The sequence below is a fragment of the Tasmannia lanceolata genome, unplaced genomic scaffold, assembly GCF_043159265.1.
Source record: "Tasmannia lanceolata isolate RefF3 unplaced genomic scaffold, GAP_Taslan_0.1 ptg000007l, whole genome shotgun sequence".
Classification (NCBI taxonomy): domain Eukaryota; kingdom Viridiplantae; phylum Streptophyta; class Magnoliopsida; order Canellales; family Winteraceae; genus Tasmannia; species Tasmannia lanceolata.
The window spans coordinates 12841562-12863182 of NW_027518684.1; the positions used below are offsets into that span (position 1 = coordinate 12841562).

Consider the following 21621-nt stretch of genomic DNA (forward strand, 5'->3'; position numbering starts at 1 on the left):
TATGAAAGTTTGGATTTGCTAGCGTCCATCGCAGATGGTCTGTTGCATGTTAGACCAACCACATAGGCTCATTTTACAGCAGCTTTTGTTTTCATTCATGACGTGGCTCAGCTACATGCAACAGACCATCTGCGATGGATGCTATGCGATGGACGCTAGCAAATCCCATGAAAGTTACATTGTTCCATTCAATTGAAATTTTCAATATCCCATCCTTTTTAAGCACGGATATCATAATCGGTTAGCTTTGGATCTGGATATGACACGCATAGACACAAAGAGACATGGACCTAAATCTCATCATCTAAATCCAAACATTGGATCATAGCCCTTCTGTTTAGTCTTTGGATATGAATCACGTTTGGTCATAGCTAGAGAAACCAAAAGATCATAATCCTCTTGCTCCCTTGTTGAGTTGCCAGGGTATTAATTAGCCCCATCAAACAGCATTATCTTACACAAAATATGCCAAAGAGATATCTTGCAGTGCCTTCCTCTTGCAGCAAATCACATGTATTATATCTGTCACCACTCTTGTTTACCTCATCATCAAGCACCTTGAGTCCCTGAAAAAACCCAATAGTTTGTATTGTAAGTGTCAAAACTTTTTAGAAGTTTTTCAGATATTAGAAAATCGAGTCAAAGGATGAGACACTCTTCTCCAATCATTATTAACCAGGAAATAAGTAACTGGGAAAAAGTAACCATTTAAAAGAACAGCAAGAAGGGCGATATAAAAGAACAGTAAGGACTTCTGTCCTTCATCTTTTGTTGAACAAATATCATTGTATAGAAAAGAAAAAGATTAGAAATGTTCCCAAAGAGTATGGATTGTGCCTAGTTAAATTTCATTAAAAAGACCGAGGTGGTCAAAAAAATACAGAATAAAGATACAGAGGAAAAACAATGCTATACAACTAGGAAAGAGAACACAACGAAAAAGTCGAGGGGGGAAAAGTCAACGAAAAAGATTAGAAATGTTCCATAACTCCTACTTGCCGAATTCGACACCTCGAATCTATGTCAGATCCTCTGAATTCATGCAACATAGGGAATAAAGGGTAATAAGATATGACAATTAGTGGGTCTTCGAAGGAATTGTTCCACCGCTTTTTTGAAGGACTTGTTCCCGGATCTGTTTGTGGTGTCATCTTCAACAGAGGCCTTAGTCAAAGACCTCTTCAAGAGGAGAGAGGATAGGGTTGTGTGGCTGCCAGCTTTCAGAAGAAACTTTTTGGACAGGGAGCTGTGATCGGTGTCCAGGCTTTTTGAGATTCTTGAGGGATGCTATATAAACAGGAATGGGTCACATTCAAGGGTGAGGGTCACGAACAGTTCGGGGGAATTTTCCGTCAAATCTTTTTACCAGCACCCCGTGTCTTGCCCTGCTGCCCCAGTGTAGCATGGGTTTGGTCTATCCAAGCCCCTCCCAGGGTTGGAGTATTTGATTGGGCTGTTGTTCGCAAGCGTATTCAGGCAGTGGATTTTCTGAGGGAACGAAAAATGATGATTATTGATCATTGTGTTCTATGTATCCAAGATGGGGAATCAATGGACCACTACAAGGTAGCTAAGGAGATATGGAGCGGCATTTTGGAGAGATTCGGCATATCCTAGGTATTCCCTAAGCACTAAATTGATCTATTGGATTGTTGGCAAATGTCTCCTTGGAGGAAAAAGCACAAAATACTTTGGAATACATCCTTCCTTGCAGTTGTGTTGGTTTTGTGGAAAGAGAGTAACGTCAAGATATTCAAGGGGTATGCTAAGAGCCCTTCTTATCTATCTAATAAGGCGGTAGCTCTTACAACCTTTTGGGTGAAAACCCTTCCAACCTTCAAATTTGCTTCTGCTTTTGACTTGTGGAACGGGTGGAGGGAGGTATGCTCCAGTTCAGAGTATATCCTTCCGCCATATCAGAAGATCTGCCAATAGGGTGGTGGATAAGCTTGCCGGGAATGGGGTTCGTTTGGTGACCCTTGAGCAGTTCGATTTTTTACCGACTTGAGTTTTTCTGGTCCTTTTGTAGCCTTATTTTTATTTCCGTGCATCTTTCTTGTCTCTTTTTTCATGCTTGTATTTGACCATCTCGGTCCCTTCTCTTTGAATGAAATTTCGGCCATTCAAAAAAAAAAAAAGATGACAGTTCCGAAGGAAACTTCTTTTAATGAAGCGCAAGGTATGGCTGAGGGAAGGAAGCTGAATAAAGGATAATAAGATATGACAAGGAAATTTCTATTAATGAAGCACAAGGTAGTGAGTGAGACTGAGGGAAGAAAGCATACAGTACTTGCATAATTTATTAATTATTAATTACTGAAAGGTGTAACCAGCAAGAAACACCAGAAACAGGGTTTTCTTCCATAGGTACATCCGTACATTAATTGCTGAATCTGGCTGAAGATTGATGTCAGCATTGACTCTTCAGCTGGATCAGACCCTCAACACTTACCATGAAAAAAAATGATTTACAATGCTATTGATGAGAAGGTCTAGTTAAATACCTGAATTACTGAATGTTATAGTTTACCACATAAATGACCACAAAAATAAAGAACAATATATGTGTGTGTGTGCGCGCGCGCGCATGTTAAGTAAAATCTAATAAAAAAAACTTGTTAGATTTCTTATTGGAAAATGATAAGGAGATGCAAAAATAGTATGCTTTCCCGGCAGGGCCAATGTATTTTGGCCGTGTGTCCATGTTGCTTTAATGAGCAACTGGGTGAACTGTCACTCAGTTGTTCAGTAATGCACAACGGGGACAAGTAGCCAGGAAACAATGACTGTCCCATGGTGCATCCTGGTTTTTTGTAACCCCTAGAATATCCCTTTCTTGTCATATATAAGGCACCAATCTATTCATCTTGCATAATAATGTATTCATTCGGGCTCCACATGTTGAATTCAAACAATGATTCTCTATTGCACTACCATAATCACGAGTGAAATATTGATCAAAATACTATTTGCTCTTCAAAACCATTATTTACAACTAGAAAATGATGGGTAAAGAGACAATTCAAGTACCTCCATGTCGAGAAATGAGAGCTCTCTGATATAGAGCAGCAAGATAGAAGAAAACAATCAACACTATGATGAGATCATCCAACAACCCCAGTATGCCGAACAAGCCTATAGAAACAGCATCACCAGTTGATCTCATACTAATGCATAGTTATAAGGTTGTAACCAATCCAGTAACGAAAAAGAAAAAAAATATCACAACAGAGATCAATGTGATATAAAAGTTACCTTCAGGAATAATGTCTACGGGGCTAACTACATAGATGATGCTTGCTGCCATCTGCATACATAAGACATAATCAGCACTTGCCTGAAAAAATGAATGCCCAGGCCAAAACTCCTCCATTGACTTAAATAGTATTGCAAGAATCCAACTAATTAAAGATTTCAGTAACCTGAACATTTAAGTAGATGATGTATGCCAAACAAGTTGCACAAAAAACTGCTTCTCTATAAGCCTTTAGGCTCATCAAGCATCAGCCATTGTCTAGAATTAGTGAGAAGTGAACCCAACAGTCTCAAGAGCACTGTCACTCTAGTAGTTATAGTTTCCAAATCATTCAGAATTTATGCATTCTCTTGGGATGATTTCCTAATCTCACTAAGATAAAGGACAAACCACCAGTGCAATTAACATCAATTAAAAAAGGGCGGCCCAGTGCATGAGGCTCCCGCCAGTGCGGGGTCTGGGGAGGGCTAGATGTACGCAGCCTTACCCCTGCTTTACTGCGCAATTAACATCAATTAAAAGACCTAATTTTTTGGAAAACAATAAAATGATTAGACCAAGAATTAGCTTATCCGTCACGTTTAATAAACTTCATCCATGCAAGCTGAAAATAGAAAGAAAAGTAGAGGAACAAGGATGAAGGAGAAAGGGGAAGAAAAGAGATGGAGAGAAGAAAGAATGTGTGAGGACTGCCTCCCAACTCTACGAACATAAAATATTTATAATGAGCCTTTAAACAAATTACATGTTTCCTAATTATGACTTAAAAGAGTTTGTATTATAAGGCCCTGTTCGTTTAAGATTATGACAACCGATCGTGAGTGCCAAACCAATTATTGGACTCAAAATTAAGTTTAAATTTGAGTCTAATAGTCGGCTTAGCACTCATAATTGGTTGCATAATCTTAAATGAACAGGGCCTTAGATTGTGACAACTGATTGTGAAACCAAAACCGATTATTGGATTCAAAATTATGTTTAATTTTGAGTTCGATAATCGGTTTGGAGTCCACAATCGGTTGGCACAATCTAAAACGAACAGGGCCTAAGTGAGTGGACCCTGTCTCCCCCTCGAGCAAATGCATAGATGTCATCCATGCCCAGCTTTGAATAAATACTCCCATATTGAATGCATGCAAGAGCCTTTGTAAATGTCTTTCAGTTTATCTTTGGATTTCACATATGGTGTAGCTATCACTTCACTAAAGACCTTTTACAGGCGAAATGACAATACACTTCAATGGGGTTGGCCTTTTCATGAAACACATCGATTGTCATAGTACATCTTCATAGCTTGAGGAAAATTGAAACTCAGTTCTTCCATCGGTGATTCAGTGCCTTTAATCATATTAACTCACGGAGTGTGAGCTATTGCACAGTACAATGCTTTTGCATTAGATCACACATCTACATTTTGTTTCTTGCTGCACCAAGTAACTAGATTTCCTTCCATGAATGTACAATAAACAGTAGTTGATCGTATGTTTCAAGATGATCCTGCTCAATCATCATCTCACAAACATTGAAATAGATTTGGGGACATGTTGAGTCAGAGTCTTTGCTTTCCGACGTGTGTATACTTTTATTGGCTGTCAATGGACACTACTTGGCATAGGTGGGTTGGACAAAGAAGAAGCAAGCTCGGCAATAGAGGACTTTGAAAGAACAAAGAATGGTGTTACCTCGAAGAATGTGACATCATCACAAACATACCTTTTTGTGAAGTCAGATTATACCAACACAAGTTCTTGAGTGCGAGAGTATCCCACAAAACACATATAACGGAACGATGATCCAATTTAACCAATCATGAGGTAAGAGAATAGACGAAGCAGACAATAAAATCTTTAGGAGGATTAAAGAACAATGGTATACCAAGAAATAGAAGAGAATGTGGCGACTTCCCACTTAAGATAAAGGAAGACATCCTATTTATTAAAAAACAAACAGTAAGGATCTCCCTGATATTTCCAAGGAACATGCATACTAATTAAAAGTATGTTAGAAACTTCAAGGAGATGACAGTGTTTACATTCAGCAAATCCAATTTGTTGTGGAGTATGAGAAGAAATGTGTGATGTAGGATGCCAAATTGTGCAAGGTACTCTTGAAATCCCATGGGCACATTCTTTTGCATTATCAGAACTCAAGGTACCTATATTCTGGCCAAACTGATTTTGAATTTCATTATGAATAGGTTCGATAATAGACAACATCTCAGAGTGTTCTTTCATTCAATATAACTATGTCATTTCTGAGTGATCATCCACAAAGGTAACAATATGTTTGACTAAATTAAGTTAGAACGTGTGACGGTCCCCAAACATTAGAATGAGCAAGAGAGAGAGAAAGGACTAATTTCATGGTCCGCAAACATTGGAATGAACAAGAGAGGAAGAAACTAATTTCATGTTATTTTTTCCTAAAGGAAAAGATTACGGCAATGCTTTCCTAACTGACATGCATCACAATCAAAGAGACATACCCAAGACTTAGAACATTTAAAAGTAAACTACACATAGATGGGTGACCGAGACGTTGAAGCCATATTCTGGCAAAACTTTAGTGTGCAAGGCAACACCAGCAAGTCCATGATCCAGATAGTAGAGCCCACCGAACTCAAACCCTCCACCAATTGTCTTCTTTGTCAAAAGATCCTAAAAAACATGGGGGGGGGATAAAAGGTTATGAAGCCAATAAGCAACTTAGTCAATTTTCGGACCGACAGAATTAGATTGAAAGTCAGGCACATGTAAAATAGGCTGCAATGACAGATATTCTGCGTAGCACACTGTCCCTAAACAGTAATGGGCGTGAGAGATCCATCAACAAGGGTGACAGAAGAATAAGAAGAATAGGATCGTAAAAGATCAATGGAGGTGAAGGCATACATATGACTCACCAGTCATATGGTTTGATGCACCCAAATCAATTATCCAAAGAGAAGCACCGTGACAAGCAAGGAATCATTACCTGTATGAGCCAGTGCAGCCGAGGAGAATGGGTAAGGAATGAATGACTGGGAGTTTTTAATAGCATTTCATAATCTTCCCGGGAAAGCACACTTGAATTACAATTTATGAGGAAGAGGTATAGGCGGTTGAGTCTCGACAAAGCCATGATGGGAAGTATCATCTCCATCAGCTGAATGAGGTACTTGATTAGCAGATGCAGGCTTGGTAAATCTGTCCCAACATTTATCAAAATTGTAATTCGTCAATCCACAATAAATACGCTTCCTATCACCTCGTTCGCAACCAGGATTGGGACCTCCCCCTGAGTCACAGCTACGACCACGACCATATCCACAACTGCCACGTCCACTATTACCATGCTCAACATATATTGTAAGGGCAGATTTCTCATAAGAGAAGGCTTGGCGGAGGAGAGAGAAACTCTTTGAAGAAGAGAGCAAACAATGTTCAAGGAAGGTAGTTCAGTGTCTGCCATGATCTGCTTGCACAGCCATATTCAGGGCCAAAACTAGAAAGGAACTTAGACACCTTAAACTCTTCTCTTTGTCACTTCACGATCTCCAAATAAGCAGTCAATGATTGATAGACATCAATGGGTTCTTCCCACATTCCTCGTAAACCATTGTAGTATTGACTAAGACTTGTTTCCTCATAGAAATAAAATGTTCTTGGAAAGTTCATAAATCTAGGATCTATTGACATATGAAGAATATGTCGCTCCAACAAAATCTCAATTTTCATTTGTTGTTTCAAGGAACATGATATTGGCATTGACTTATAGTTCCATTGAATTCCATAGCCAGGTCAAGATTTGATAATTTTCATGAATTCAATAATCATACTTAGAGTTTGTTTTTGTTGGTACTGTGTATGTAAAAATGGGGCCCATGAATAATGAGATCCACAAAGAATGAAAGTGTTTGAAGGTCTAGGGAAGATCTAATGAATGAGGACTTAGATCGAGAGATAGGAAGAGGGTGGGAACAGCTAGATCAATGGCTTGGAAGAGTAGATCTAGGGTTCAAAGTGTAGTCAAGATTTTGGTCCAAATCTAGAATTTTGATCCCCATCAATGGTGAAAGAATAGTCAGATCTTAGTCTTCATCTTGAATACCAAGGCAGAAGACATAAGAAAAGAAAAAAGGTGCCTCAAAGGAGGAAAGAAAGATCAAATCGAATGGAAGGAAAAAAAAAGACAAGATAAAGGATAAAAGACCAGATCTAATGGAAAAGGCCAAAAAAAAAAAAGATAAAGAATCCAAGATCATATCTAATGGAAGAAACCACAAGAAAAGATAAAGAATCCAAGATTATATCCAAAGGAAGAAACCAAAAAAATAAGGGATGAAAGAGAAGGAAAAAGTAAAGTATCTCAAAATCATATCCAAGATCATATCTCATGCTTTGATATCATGTTGCATTTAATAACCTTCATCCATGCAAGCTGAAAAGTGAAGAAAGATGAAAGGGAAGAGAGAAGAGAGATGGAGAATAAAAGAATTAGTGTGGTTTGTCTCCCAAAGCTACAAACATATCATAGATTGTTGTAACATCCTTTGTAATGCTTAGAAGGTCTACCTAATGCTCATCTTGACTCTTGTCACATCGAGCTCCAGTTCAGCACCAAGCCACCCACCAAGCTCCCAACCTAGGTAAAGGGTAGAGGCATCCCCACATCAACACAAACAGTGTCATGGAAGGTGTTCTAAGATCACACTAGAGTTGATTAAGCCTCATTCTGCTCAGCCTGCACCAAATCCTGCTTGGAACCAAATCAAACTGCCTTGTCTTAGCCCTGGAACCCCAAATGCCCTCACAACTTGGAAATTGGTCCATGTGATGGCTCATCTTCGACCCCAACCTGGCACACCAACATGCCCTTTGATATGCCAACTGAATTCGCATTGACAATATGAATTTGCCTGATCCATGGCATACATGGGGTTTCCAATCTCATAGGATTGAATTACATAGCTATTAGTATATTACCCCGGCCTTCTCTGGGCCCATAGGGTAAAAGGATTCAAACAAAGTGCAGGTTAGAGCAGTGCTTCAAGGCATTCGGATCATTGATAGCTCTGATTCGAGTCATCTTATCATAGAAGGTAACTCCCTCAATGTCATCAGCTGGCTCGATGGCTGCCCTCCACCGTAGAGATTCTTTGAGTTTTTTATGAGATTCAAGACTGCTTGGAGGGTTCTCATGTCTGATTTGTTCATGTACGGAAATCAGCTAACAGAGAGGAAGATCGCTTTGCTCATTCCAGAGTTCCGCCCCTGGGATTGGAGATTTTTTATTTTTTTGCCTCCTTGACTTTGGAGTTTGGTTGTTATCTTTCTTATCAGTGTTATGCTACGTTCCCAACCATCTCGGTCGTGGGCTTTTAAGCTTTTCTTGAATTGATTAAATCATCATCCTTTAAAAAAAGAAGTGGACATAATATATAATTAAGAAGCACCTCAGACATACAGATTACATTTTTTGTCTTAAAATTTAGACAGACAAAATGCATTTGTGGCAATAAAAGAATAAAACATTCTAATGAATGGAAAATGCAATGAAGGGCGATTAAAAGACTTGGTCACTGTTATGTAAGGAATCCAAAATTATCAAAATATCCATGGAATTAGAGATAAAAATGCAAAATGTACGTAGCACATAATGAATTAACCAGAGAAGAAAAAAAAGATCTTAGTCATATACTTCAAGGTAAAATATCATAAATATACTTGGGATGTTATAATTGATCGGCACTAGTTTATGACCAAAGGCTGAAACTTCAGCAATGTAAAGCGCATTGGAACTTATAGTGCATAAGTCCACGATCTTGTAGTTGTTGAATGGACTTAACTGCACAAAACATACGAGCCTTGAAAACTAACGGAAGAGATCTTTGAGGATCCACCAGTTCTCCCAACAATCTTCGAAGTAAGAATGGAAGGTCTCTTAACCTCTGTAGAGACAAAAAAAAATCAAGTTTCAAATAATGGTAGAACCATGATTTGTGCAATGTTATGATAATTTCTCTAATTGAGATAATTAAAAGGAAATTTGTACAATCATGCAACAAACAATTAAGCAAAAATTCTCTAGTTTGAGTAAACCCAGAGTAACAAAGAAACTAGGATATAGAGAGAATTGAGGGTTTGGGAGACCTGCAAAGGTCATTGGGAGACAAAAGACAAGTTCAGGAAGCCTGGGAAAACCATATGGTCTGAGGGACGTGATGTGTCTTAAAGCGAAGGGGTAAAATTCAAAGTATATGCAAGGGATAGAGTCAAATTTTGGTGGGACATTTGGTGTACAGATAACCCATTGAAGGATATGTTTCCACAGTTGTTTTTCATAGCTTCAAATAAGGAAGTCATGGTTAAAGAATGTTTCACAAGAATAGAGAACAGGGTGGTATGGAGTCCGGCTCCGGCCTTCGGGATAAACTTTTTTCATAGGGAATTGGAAGACATGGGGAGCTTACTACATACGTTGGAAAGGTGTTCTATAAAGCTAGACGGGGAAGACAAAAGAGTGTGGGACATACAAGCACCACCGATGGTATGTTTGTTTGGATGACCGAAGTCGATCCTCAAAAGAATTCAGACCGCCGACTTCCTTAGAGAGGAATATGTTGATTGTCGATCATTGCACTCTATGTATAGTAGCAGGGGAAACAATGAACCATCTAGTAGTTCATTACAAGTTGGCAACAGAGGTATGGAGCGGAGTATTATGTAGATTGGGATTACATAGGTGTTCCCTGCTACTTTTTTGGAGTTCTTTGAAAGTAGGGCCATGGCACCATGGAAGAGGAAAGGCAAGACTTTATGGTATGTTTCATTCCTAGCCATTATTTGGGTTCTATGGAAAGAGATAAATGCTAGAATCTTTAAAGGTTTTTCGAAGGGAGCCAACTTCCTTTTCAACAAGGTGATTGCTCTAACTATTTCCTGAGTGAAAACATTAGAACCCTTTAGATCTGTATCAGCTTATGATTTGCGGCATGGTTGGAGAGAGATATGTAGCGCTTATAGCAACGATCCTGTAGTGGTCCAATCATGGATCCCTCCTTCTCATGGGATCCTTAAATTGAATTTCGACGGCTCAAGTTTGGGGAATCCGGGACCTTCGGGTATTGGAGGACTGCTTAGAAACGAAGATGGGGTTGTGATTTGGGCTTTTGGTGGGCCAATAGGGGTGACAGACTCTAATGAGGCGGAAGTTCGTGTCATACACCAAGAAATCAAATTGCTACAAAATGAAGACTCGAATAGGGTGGTGATAGAAGGGGATTCTCTCAATGTTATTAGGCGGCTTAGAAACCCTCATGTCGCCCCTTGGAGATTCACAGCTTTCTTTGATGAGATTCAGGATAGAATCGGAGCCTCCTCGATTTCCTTCAATCATATTAGGCGGTCTGCAAACGGAGAGGTCGACAAACTCGCTAAAGAGGCTGTACATAGGGATAGAGTGGAGCTCTTCGATTTCCTCCCACCCTACCTGTTTTTCATTGTGTTGTGTTATTTTTCGGGCTCTCAGTCACGTCATAATTTCTGGGACCTCCTCGGTTTTCATTTGGTTTTAATGAAATTGCTCTTACCATTCAAAAAAAAAGAGATAACTGAGGGTTTGTTTGTGATGATGAAGATAGACCTGTTGATGTTTCCAAGAGGACCAAAAAAACCTCTATAGCCTAGCAAAATGATGGTTGAGGATTCTCACTTCATGTGGTCAGATGGGTGGACAGTGTGTTAGAACATTAGAGATCAGAGGCATCAGAGATCAATGGTACGCGGGCCTTGTCAAAAAATTGATGAGACAATCAACAAGCTCGTCAACTTTAAGGCAATGCATATTCACCAAGAGGTTAACTCAAATGCAGATGAGTCACATCCATGTTGAACTTTATTCTTAGGACTCGATCAATGGTGGTTGCTCAGGTAATTTCATTAAAAACTCTGTTTTGTTTCCATCTCAAGACTCTAAAGTACTGGTTAAAAAAGAAGAGAATGTATGCGAAGTCCAGGGAATAACATAGCTATGTATTTTGCTTTCGCGGTGATAAGCTTTAATGGTGCTTCTTCTCGGTGTTCCATCAAATTTTTTCTTGGAATGTTCGTTTTGTGCTTCGTTTTTGGTAGGAAATCCGGGATGAACCTCCGACCTCAAGGTTGAAGACCAAATCCTAGACCATTGAACTAGAGGCTCAATCCCTTCATTTTATGCTTCTGCTGTAATGTTTCATGTGTAAGTTACATTATCCAGAGTTTTTCAGAGCTTGAACATGAAATCTTACCAATCCAAACATTAGGAATAACAAATGACTTGCCTGTCAAAATTTTACAACGAACTCAAAGAATAACCATATTCTGAAAGTTGGTTAACAAATAATTCAGTAGCTACGAGAAAGCAGACTTTGAAGGCACCCACATTTGAATAAAAAAACACCTACATAAAAATTCAATCGCTTAAGAGGTGCTAGTTGAATGGATGGGAAGATAGCACAAGCACAGATACCTGAATAAGACCATGCGAACCTCCACCAAATAGACGGTTGTACTTTTCAACATTTTCCAGAACTTGACCAGCTTCTGGGTCAGAGCGCTGAGATAGTGCATCTTCGGAAGGTATCAACAAAGTTACCAGACGACGACATATGGGACATTTACATGGCTGAAGTATCGAAGCGTGGTGCCAGACCCGCATAAAACAATTACCTGAAAATCACAAGGAAAATGGCCCAAAAATAACTTCAAGACACATGGGCATATCACTTCGAGAAAATGAAAAATGGGAGATTTCAAACATGCCATTACACTAGTCATGAATTATAGTTGCAACTTGCAAGAAAGAAAATATATAATAGCTGCTTCATAAGCAAACTTTTGCTTTTTACCAAAGCAAGCAACAAGAAGCCTGAGACAATTTTGTAATCAAGCATCATTGACATGCTTCACAGCGACATACAATTCCGAAGCCATCCTACCACGCTCACAAGATCAATGGTGGAGAATTTTAAATAAAAAATCATGATTCTACAGTACAATCAGAGATTACAAGCATAATGAATATAAATCTTACGGAACGATCAAAACGTCCTATTATCCAAACTCTTTATTTTTGAATGGTGTCCTATTATCCAAACTCTTGATTTTTAACTAGAACGTGAAGAAGCCTGATCAAGCATCTTCAATATGATCAATTGGGACCAGCAGTTATTTAGGCTCTTGTTTCACAACATGATTATTGGAAAACATCTCTTATTTTGCGCCTTATAACCATAAATTCAATTACTAAATTCATCCGGATAAACAAACCAGACAAGAAACTCAAATCATATAAAGGAGATACAAACATAAATGATTTTGGGGCAACAGATGAAACGAATCAAGAAAAAAAAAAGAAGCGAAATGAATGTAAAATTGAAATGTTTGCACAACATCTATCGAGAAAGATGCTCAAAGAAACATCCAATAGCCCTAATTTTGCACGATCATATGCTGAATAGAATATACGACACGAGAAACTCAAACAAATAAGGGAGAAACAACGTATTTCCATTTTCTTGATATGATTTGGGTATGGAGAGAGAGAGAGAGAGAGAGAGAGAGAGAGAGAGAGAGAGAGAGAGAGTCGAACCGCAGAACCAGTGAGAGCAATTGGCCTGGCAAGGAAGATTGAAGGGGTCATGGCAGATAGAGCAACAATCGTTATCTGGAGGAGAATCCATCGTGTTTTGGGTTTCTCTTTCTCAGATCAGAGACACAGAAGAAACAAAGGGCTAAAGCCCTCCCAAAGATTTTTATTTTTTTTTGCCATTTGCTCTCCTTTTATTGATTTTATAATCGAGTATAGTAAATTCTTGGCTTTTACATGCTAAACCTAGATCTTATAGACTAAATCTTGGATTGTATGTTTTTAAGGATCGTACAATCCAGGTTTTAGCTTGTAAAATTAAGATTATTTTGGTTCTCTCATGTAAGAATGAGAATAAGAGAAAGGGCAGTGATACATCGACTCTCATGTATCTTAAATCGACCCATGTGTCTTTCTCAGAGGAGAGAGAAAGACACATGGGGTCGATTTAAGATATATGGGAGTCGATTTTGGGAAGTGATATTTACGCCCCTTTTGATCACCAGGACACCCAGCGTCAGTAGTGTATCAATGGCCAAAAAGGGAGCTAATGTACTTTATGTCTGAAAATCCATTGGCTTTGATTGCAAAGTACACTGGCAAATGGGTGTCCTGGTGATAAAAGGGGCGTAAATTTCATTTCCCGTCGATTTATCACTGCACTTGAGAGAAATTATATGATGTGCCCGCATGAAGTCTAGTAGTTTTCAAAAGTACAGTGGAGCCACTTCATCAGATTATTCAGATCATTCATTTGTTGGCCCGCCACATAAATTGAATGTACCTTGTAGATCACGTCCATAGGATGATCCTAACCCTTATATGGGACCCAAAAACTGAATGTTACCTTTGATCTCAACAAGATTTAGGCCATGTTTGTTTTAGATTATGACTGCCTATTGTCAACCAAAACCTATTATTGGAGACAAAATTACATTTAATTTTGAGTCCAATAATCGGTATTCGGTATTGCAGTGTCATAACTCGTAATCTTAAATGGACATGGCCTAGGGATTTTGGAAACCGATTCTGAGTCCAAAACTGATTATTAGACGCAGAATTAATTGTAAATTCAGTCTAATAATCAATTTTGGACTCACATCTATTCTCAAAATCCAAAACAAATATAGGGTCGTAACTGCTTTTCTTCAGAAAACTTGCATTGGAATCCGATTAAGGTTGGGTCAGATGTAGTTCATGTCCTAAGAAACCATCAACTGGGCCCGGCCCAATCTATACTTCACGCCCATTTGGTAGATGGGCCGGCTTGGGAATTACACAGAAAACCCATATATCTCTCGTGCATTTAATCCGATGTAAACTAAACAAGGGCATTTCCGTACTCATACTTCGTTGTCCGGCCCAGGAAAATACCCAGATTAGTCTCTCTCTCTAACGCACACAAAACCCCAAAAACCCTAAACCCACATCCACCTCCTCATATTCCTTTCACAGACCCTCTTTCAAACCCTAAAAACTCCATTCCATTCAAACTCCGTGAGATTTTTCCCGCTCTCCCTCTCTCGTATTCCAAAATTCTTCTCTATTTTCTACTTCATTTACGTAGACTGTTTTCTTCTCCCTCTCTTTCTCTCTCAATTTAAGTTCAAAAAACTTATCTTTCCTTTCCCTTTTTTCTTCTATCACTGTCCTCACATTTCTCCCTCGAATCTGTGACAGAATAATGCAAAGTTATGCAGAATCTGTTGCGCCGAACCCCAAGCTCCATATTTTGCCCTCCTAGGGTTTACAAAAAAATCCCTTCCCCCCAATTCTCTCCCTACCAAATGCCCGCTCTCAATCTTCGCCCCCCTTTTTGTCACGTTCCACCCCCTCCTCTCTCACCTTCACCCACACAACTGAGAGCTTGGGTGGTTTTCAAAGAAAGGGTTTCAGGCCCGGGCCCAGCCCTTCGGTTCGCGTGGCTTCACGGTAGGTCCGAAAGGGGTTTTTGTTCGGTCAGGGGTTTGAGTTATTCGGGGGATTGTGATGGGTCGGATGATTCGGAGGAGGATGAGCCGAGAAGTGTGGATGGTTCTGATGGGCGGCAACGGTTGAGTAGGGTTAGGCGGCAGAGGAGTAGTGGTGGTGGTGGTGGTATGGTGGGTAATCCGGACCTTCTTACGATTCCGGGTGTGGGGCCCAGGAATTTGAGGAAACTGGTGGATAAGGGTATTGGGGGAGTTGCAGAGCTCAAACAATTGTATAGGGACAAGGTAAAACTAACTCTTCCTTTCACTTCTTTATGTAGACAACCGATAAATACCTTCTCTAATAAGGATCAAACATGATTTAGCAAACGAGACAGAGTGACATAGTGTGAGAAGACGAGATTTACTTGGTTCAGCTGTGTGCATACGTGTAAGGGATTTTCGGTTTAGGGTTACAAACTCTTCTTACTTGGCCAAGAAAACATGAAGAAAACCTCACTACCCATAACTCTAACATGTGGCTTGTATATCAATGCCACTACATAGAGAAAATTTCTGAAATACCCATTTAGTGTGAAATTACCGAAATACTTTTGCCCACATTCACGCACATTAGTTCGTCAGGGTCATTTATAACGCCAGAATGCAGGACATCTGCATGACACTTTCCGTTTCTCTCTTATTTGTACATGCTTCTAGAAAGATAAATCTGGTTATGGGACATTCATCATTGCCTGTGGTGTTTTGTGTCCGTAATTTGTAGGGGTATTTGTCAGTTGTGTTGGATTTATATTTCATTGTGTCTGTTTTGTTTGCCATTTTCATCTACCGAGCAAAATTCTTGATTCAGACAGTGTAGGATGAACAATTAGAAAATTGATCATTGTAGGCAGACATTGATGAAGAGATCATTTCTATATAAGCATTCTTAAAGAACACTCCTAACACTAGGGGATGCTCTCAAAACTATGTTAAGAGCCTTATTTTATTTCTTTATTCTTGACAGGCAAAAGAGGGATTGAAAATAGAACATTTAAAGTGTAAGGAAATGCCCAGCAATTACAATACAAAGTAAAAAGCTATTATTTTTACCGGGTGGAAAATGAGGGATGGAGTAATTCAAAGGTACCAAAACTATGTTAAAAATCTAGTTCTTTAATGCTGGTTAGCAAATGAGGGATCAAAAAATTGACACCCAAAACATAAGAAACTAAGGTACCACAATGGAACAATGATGCAAGCCTGATTTCTTTATTACTGATCACCAGATGAGGGACTGAAAACTGCTCTGTTACTGCCGAAACAAGAGGGACCGAAAAAATGAACAAACCAAAAACAAAATGTAAGGCAAAGCCCATAACCTATGTGACAGATCGAATCTCTTATCACTGATCGGAAAATGAGGGGTTGAAAGCTGAATATTGAAAATGCAATGCAAAGTCCCCAAAGTGTTTTTTCACAAATTTGATTTCTTTATTACTGATTGGCAACTGAGGGACTGAAAACTAACACCCAAAACCTAAGCTAAAGCCCTCAAAACTCTGTTCCATAACTATATTATTTTTCCGTGATCACAAAGTGAGGGACTGAGGACTCTAACACCCAAAATGCAAGAGGAAGGCCCAAATTCTGTTACAAGCCTAATTACTTTATTCCTGATCAACAAATAAGGCACTGAAGACCACATTTCAAAGGAGTAACATTGCTGTATTAGGAGTATAATTCATCATCATCTTCCCTTTTCTGAATTCAAGGACCTTATTTCATATTGCTTCTATTACCATCAGTTTTTCTTAGCTTGGATTGGAGTTGTATGATGAATTCTAGTTTATGTATGGTTCCAGTAAAGGATCTCATACCAATGCTGGTTGCCAGTTGCTATAATTCATCTATGGCTATGGGCTATCTGAAGATTTAATTTTAATCTGTTAGTTGTAATGCTCCTCTAATAAGATTTTTGCTTTACGTTCTCTGCAGTTTTTTGGAGATTCCAGTAAGAAGATGGTTGAATTTCTACAGAGTTCAGTAGGAATTATTCACAAAAACCATGCTGAAAGTATAACCTTGTTCATCAAGGAGAGTGTCGATCAAGAGTTAAAAGAGGAGAGTCCTAACTCTGATACGAAACCTACCCAAAAGAAAAGGCTCACATTCTGTGTAGAGGGAAATATCAGCGTTGGAAAGACAACATTCCTTCAGAGAATAGCTAACGAAACACTTGAATTACGTGATCTTGTAGAGATTGTTCCAGAGCCTATTTCCAAGTGGCAGGATGTTGGACCTGATCATTTCAACATACTGGATGCTTTCTATGCTGAGCCACAGAGGTATGCCTACACTTTCCAAAACTATGTGTTTGTAACGAGGGTCATGCAGGAAAGAGAATCTGCTGGTGGAATTAAACCCCTTAGACTCATGGAAAGAAGTGTTTTCAGCGATAGAATGGTAAGTATTAAGCTCTTGCTAATCTTGTTCTGCTATAACTTAGGTATAAGTTTGCTGATGTTATCTTCTTATTGCCATAACTATTTTTCAGTTGGATTAACCATCCATTCAATTCATTGGAAAAATTTATCAACATCATTTTAAAATCTTGGATTTTTACAGAATCTAGGATTGAAGAAAGCTTGATTATTCAATCTATGATTTTAAAATAGACTGTTTGGATAACATTTCCAGGGTTTTGAAAACTAGAGGGGGGGAGGAGGAGGAGGAGACCAGCCATAATTTTTAGAATCCCGGATTTAGAAATCTCGGATTGCGAGAGAGATTTTCAAAACCTGGTTTTTTATGGTTTGTGGATTATAGAATCCAAGATATTAGCTATCCAAACACAAATTTCAAGCTAAAATCTGGATTTTATTATCCTAGATTCTAAAATCCACATATCCAGTTCCAAACGCCCCCTTAAAGGTCTGATTTGTTACATGTTTCATAAAACAGGTCTTTGTGCGAGCCGTTCATGAAGCAAATTGGATGAACGAGATGGAGATCAGCATCTATGATTCATGGTTTGACCCAGTTGTTTCATGCCTCCCGGGGCTTATTCCTGACGGATTCATATATCTCAGAGCTAGCCCCGATACCTGCCACAAGCGATTAAAGCTACGTAAAAGAGTAGAAGAGGGTGGTGTAACCCTGGATTATTTGCGTGGCTTACATGAAAAACATGAGAGCTGGTTATTCCCCTCCCAAAGTGGACATCATGGGGTATTATCTGTCTCTCAGTTGCCGCTCCATGTGGATAGTTCTTTACATCCTGATATAAGGGATCGTGTCTTCTATTTGCAAGGCGATCATATGCATTCAAGTATTCAAAAGGTTACTTTCCTACAAAGATCTTTTTGCACAATCTTTGTTCTCTATGTTCTGCCTTAATGTCATCCCATGGTTTTGGTTTACTTGTGGCCAGGTTCCTGCTTTGGTTCTGGACTGCGAGCCTAACATTGATTTCAGCAAAGATATTGATGCAAAACGCGAGTAAGTGTACAATAATATCACCTAGAAATCTTTCTCATCTATTTTATTGATAGTCGATCAAATTTGCTATTTCCTTAGCATGTTGGCGGCTAACTATTATAGTTTTTTCCTTTCCAAAACAAACAGTGAGTATCATTGCTACTGTGCTGACATTTTTGCACTCATTGGTTTTTTTTTTTTTTTGAATGGCACATTTTTGCACACATAAGGTTGCTTCTTTTTTTTTTAATTTATTTTTGTATTACTAGCTTTATTTGCAATGTTATATCACACAATCCCTTCTTCTGTTGAATTTGATGACTTAATTCTGTATTTTCCTTTCTTTTTCTATAACAAAGTTGTTATTCATTGAAGGACTATTATACTTCAGTTTTTCTGTTTGGATCATGTGAGGGGTGACAGTTATTTTCTTTTTACCGCCCATATGACTTCTAACTTTGCCGTTAATGTACTCAAATTCTTATCCTATAACCATATAAGTTCCCCCCCCCCCTACTCTGCCTCCATTTTCTCTCCTTCCCTTCACCTTCGCTTTCTTCTCCCCCTCTCCCCTCCTTCCGATTACCCTCACGATTGGGTTTATAAGCCGCTCCCTTTACCCCTTTCTTTTTTCTTTTTGAATGGCAGCAAACTTTATTGAAAAAAGACGAAAAAAACCGAGATGGTCAATACAAAGGGCCCTTTACCCCTTTCTCTCCCCTCTCTTGGTTCTGTTTCTCCGCTCTTATCCCGCTCTTGCTTTGGCTGTGATAATCGCCCCCCTCCTTACTCTAGCTTTCTGTCCTTCTCTTCTTGGGCACCTCCTGTATCACGATGACCAAGGCATGGAGCCCAACATGCCGCTCCAGTTACTGATCGTATCACCTCTAGTTTCTGCAACATTTCCCATAATCTTTCCCCCCCTAACCTAATCATTCCCAGCCCTTGTCACTTTATTACCCATCTAGACCCAAAAACCCACCATTACTTCCTTAACCCATCATTATTTGTTTGGGCCATAGTTAGGCATTTTCTTAGATCTGATTTTCCAGGACAGACTGGACTAAGATTTGATATTTATTCATTGGATAGCTGTTTTTTTTTTTTGGATTAATGTATGGAACATGATTGGATGAATTATTTCTTTTGATGGTTGAACTCTAAAGCTTAGAATTTTCTTTGAAAACCGTTGCCAGATTGATTATTTATGCTATGTTTATGCTGATTTGAGAATGCATGTTGCTGTTTTATTGATTAGAGTCCTTTTATTGTTGCTAAATTCCAAGAAAGTCACCTGCGGACACTACGTTTGCAACAAATGAAGAGACTACTTGATGGGGACCATCAATCGAGCAAAGTTATTGCATTTTATGGGTCCCACTTTAGAGCAGAGTTGCACACCACATGGGTTACACAGGAGAGTTTGTTTCTTTATTAGTTCTTAGAGTCGAAATTAGGAGTCCATGCACTTCTTAGGAGTTTCTGTTTTTAAGACTATTGTCTTCAAGTGTTCGAATTGAATAAGGTTTTATTTCTAAAGCCGGCCCTTATTTGGTATCTTAGTGATACGATTATTTGGAGAGCAAATGAGAATTCAAAAGATGTATCATTTTGTCAAATTATAGGGGTATATGATTCTAATGCTTTTGTCCAAATGAATAGCTGTTGGGGTCAAACCATGTACCTTGGATTCTGAGAAGTTTTGCAGTGTGAGGTTGCAGTTTGATCCAGCTTTCTATCCCAAGAAAAAATGGATAAAATGGAAATTTCCTTGTGGCTTTTCCACAGCCATCATGCCGAGTCGGGCATTATGTGTTCGTTTAACATGAAGGTCATTAATAAAATTCAATCAGATATACAATGTAACAATTGGTGGTCTCTAGCCATGATGTGATATGTTGTAAGGATGGTGATTCTAGCTGGACTTTAGATTCAGAGTTTCGGCTTGGCTAGTAGCTTTGCTCGGGTTTAAGTCACTGTAACTTGTATGATATGTTTGACAAAGCCCATTAAAGTAATGCCTTTGATTACTTTTGTGTAGGTATGCCCGTCAAGTTGCGGAGTTTTTTGAATTTGTAAAGAAAAAGAAAGAGGTTCCATCCCCAAATGCTGTTAATGATGGAAAAGGTTCAAGCCAACCAATGATAGTGCCCCATAAAAGTGGACTTTGGGTTCCAGAAGGGAATCATTTCCCAGAGTCAGCACTGAAATCTATGGACTTTAGACGGGCTATGTCGTTCCTCTCGAAATAGCTGCCGATTTCATTTTCAGGTACCAGGTTCTGGTGAATAGACTAAAGATCGGTGTATTGTTAAGCCCCATCTACACTTTCTTTTGTAGGTATGGTTTTGTTGACTCTTTGTGCCTGTATATATGTTTCCAGTTCATGCAGAAAACAGGTACTGGGTCAGTTGTTCACATCCTTGATCTCTTTAACAGTCTCACTAATTTAATTTCATTAGCTTTATTTCCTGATCACTTTTTTTAAGTAATTGTGAGCTTGTGACAGCCAATGATGGAAATTTAAGCTAGGGGGATGGATTTATCAAAATATGGGATTGTCTTAACAGTTTCTACTAATAAACAAGCAGCCTAAATTTTTAGAGATTTCTAAAGCCCATGAGTGGAACTTATGGCTTACAGTAATGGCAATGAAAAATTGATATTCCTTACATTTCAAAAGCATTCTTGTAAATGTCTAATGTACACGTTGGACTTCATGAGGTTTATAAATGAGAAGATTGTAAGTACTTGTGTAAATGGACTTGGGGAGATTGACCGGGCTTCCTGAGGGCAGAAGCTGTCCCAAGGAAGCCTATTGCTACCACCAAAGCCCATGTACTTTTCGGATCAAAACAAACAGGGCCTTCAACTTGGTAGTTCTTTCATTTTCGAAATGCTTCAAACAAACAACCTGGTAGTTTTCCCTTTGGAACCTGATTCTAGTTTTAAGAGGCTTGAATTTGTAAGACTAAAAATGCTAGGAAATGATTAAAACAGAAAATGAGCTTCGCTAGTATATTATATATGAAACAGAAAGTGATTTCTAACGAAGTGAAAAGGGAGGGAGAGATGATATGAGCACTGCCAGGTCCACTCGCCCCACAAAGAATTTTATCTTGATTGCAGACCCAACCAGATTGTTTGATCTAGTCCTACAAAAATCAACAGTCAACATATATTTGGAGACATCTGCGCTTGATTCTTTTAATAATGGCATCGCCTCTCTTTTATTTCAAACGTTTCTAATTACCTGAGGCCCTGTTTAGATTGGAGGAATTTTCCAGAAAACTGAGGAAACATGTTTCTAAAATTTTCTGGGGACCTTCAATTTTTTATGATATTCCTCTAAATTAACCTTGATCATAT

General features: G+C 38.9%; 2 protein-coding genes across 4 annotated transcripts; one reads left to right on the forward strand and one right to left on the reverse strand.

Moving 5' to 3' along the window:
- Window positions 1-187: 187 nt before the first annotated feature.
- LOC143881947 (uncharacterized) lies at window positions 188-13206 on the reverse strand. Of its 3 annotated transcripts, XM_077385297.1 has the most exons (6): window positions 12866-13198; window positions 11744-11943; window positions 9084-9185; window positions 3256-3307; window positions 3031-3135; window positions 188-566 (listed from the first exon to the last, which is right to left on the reverse strand). In XM_077385297.1, the coding sequence occupies exons 1-6, from the start codon at window positions 12954-12956 to the stop codon at window positions 550-552; spliced, it is 567 nt and encodes a 188-aa protein (XP_077241412.1). In that variant the 5' UTR covers window positions 12957-13198; the 3' UTR covers window positions 188-549. The 3 variants fall into 3 exon arrangements, with proteins under 3 accessions (XP_077241412.1, XP_077241414.1, XP_077241413.1); XM_077385299.1 differs by lacking the exon at window positions 9084-9185 and having other exon boundaries at window positions 12866-13206; XM_077385298.1 differs by lacking the exon at window positions 188-566 and having other exon boundaries at window positions 3023-3135; window positions 12866-13201.
- A 1004-nt stretch (window positions 13207-14210) lies between these two features.
- On the forward strand, window positions 14211-20730 carry LOC143881949 (uncharacterized). Its single transcript, XM_077385300.1, has 5 exons — window positions 14211-15078; window positions 16771-17238; window positions 17737-18114; window positions 18206-18273; window positions 20294-20730. Exons 1-5 carry the CDS (start codon window positions 14557-14559, stop codon window positions 20502-20504), a joined length of 1647 nt encoding a protein of 548 aa, XP_077241415.1. The 5' UTR covers window positions 14211-14556; the 3' UTR covers window positions 20505-20730.
- Window positions 20731-21621: the final 891 nt, after the last annotated feature.

Bases quoted from the DNA above. Each gene is read 5' to 3' on its own strand.
- LOC143881947 (XM_077385297.1), bottom strand. From the start codon at position 12,956: ATGGATTCTCCTCCAGATAACGATTGTTGCTCTATCTGCCATGACCCC. The intron at 3,308-9,083 runs GTTAAGTCCATT...TTATGTATGCAG, and splicing joins AGGCTCGTATGTTTTGTGCA to ATGGCAGCAAGCATCATCTA. The intron at 3,136-3,255 runs GTAACTTTTATA...CTGTTTCTATAG, and splicing joins CGTAGACATTATTCCTGAAG to GCTTGTTCGGCATACTGGGG.
- LOC143881949 (XM_077385300.1), top strand. From the start codon at position 14,557: ATGCAGAATCTGTTGCGCCGAACCCCAAGCTCCATATTTTGCCCTCCT. The intron at 17,239-17,736 runs GTAAGTATTAAG...TTCATAAAACAG, and splicing joins GTGTTTTCAGCGATAGAATG to GTCTTTGTGCGAGCCGTTCA. The intron at 18,115-18,205 runs GTTACTTTCCTA...ACTTGTGGCCAG, and splicing joins TGCATTCAAGTATTCAAAAG to GTTCCTGCTTTGGTTCTGGA.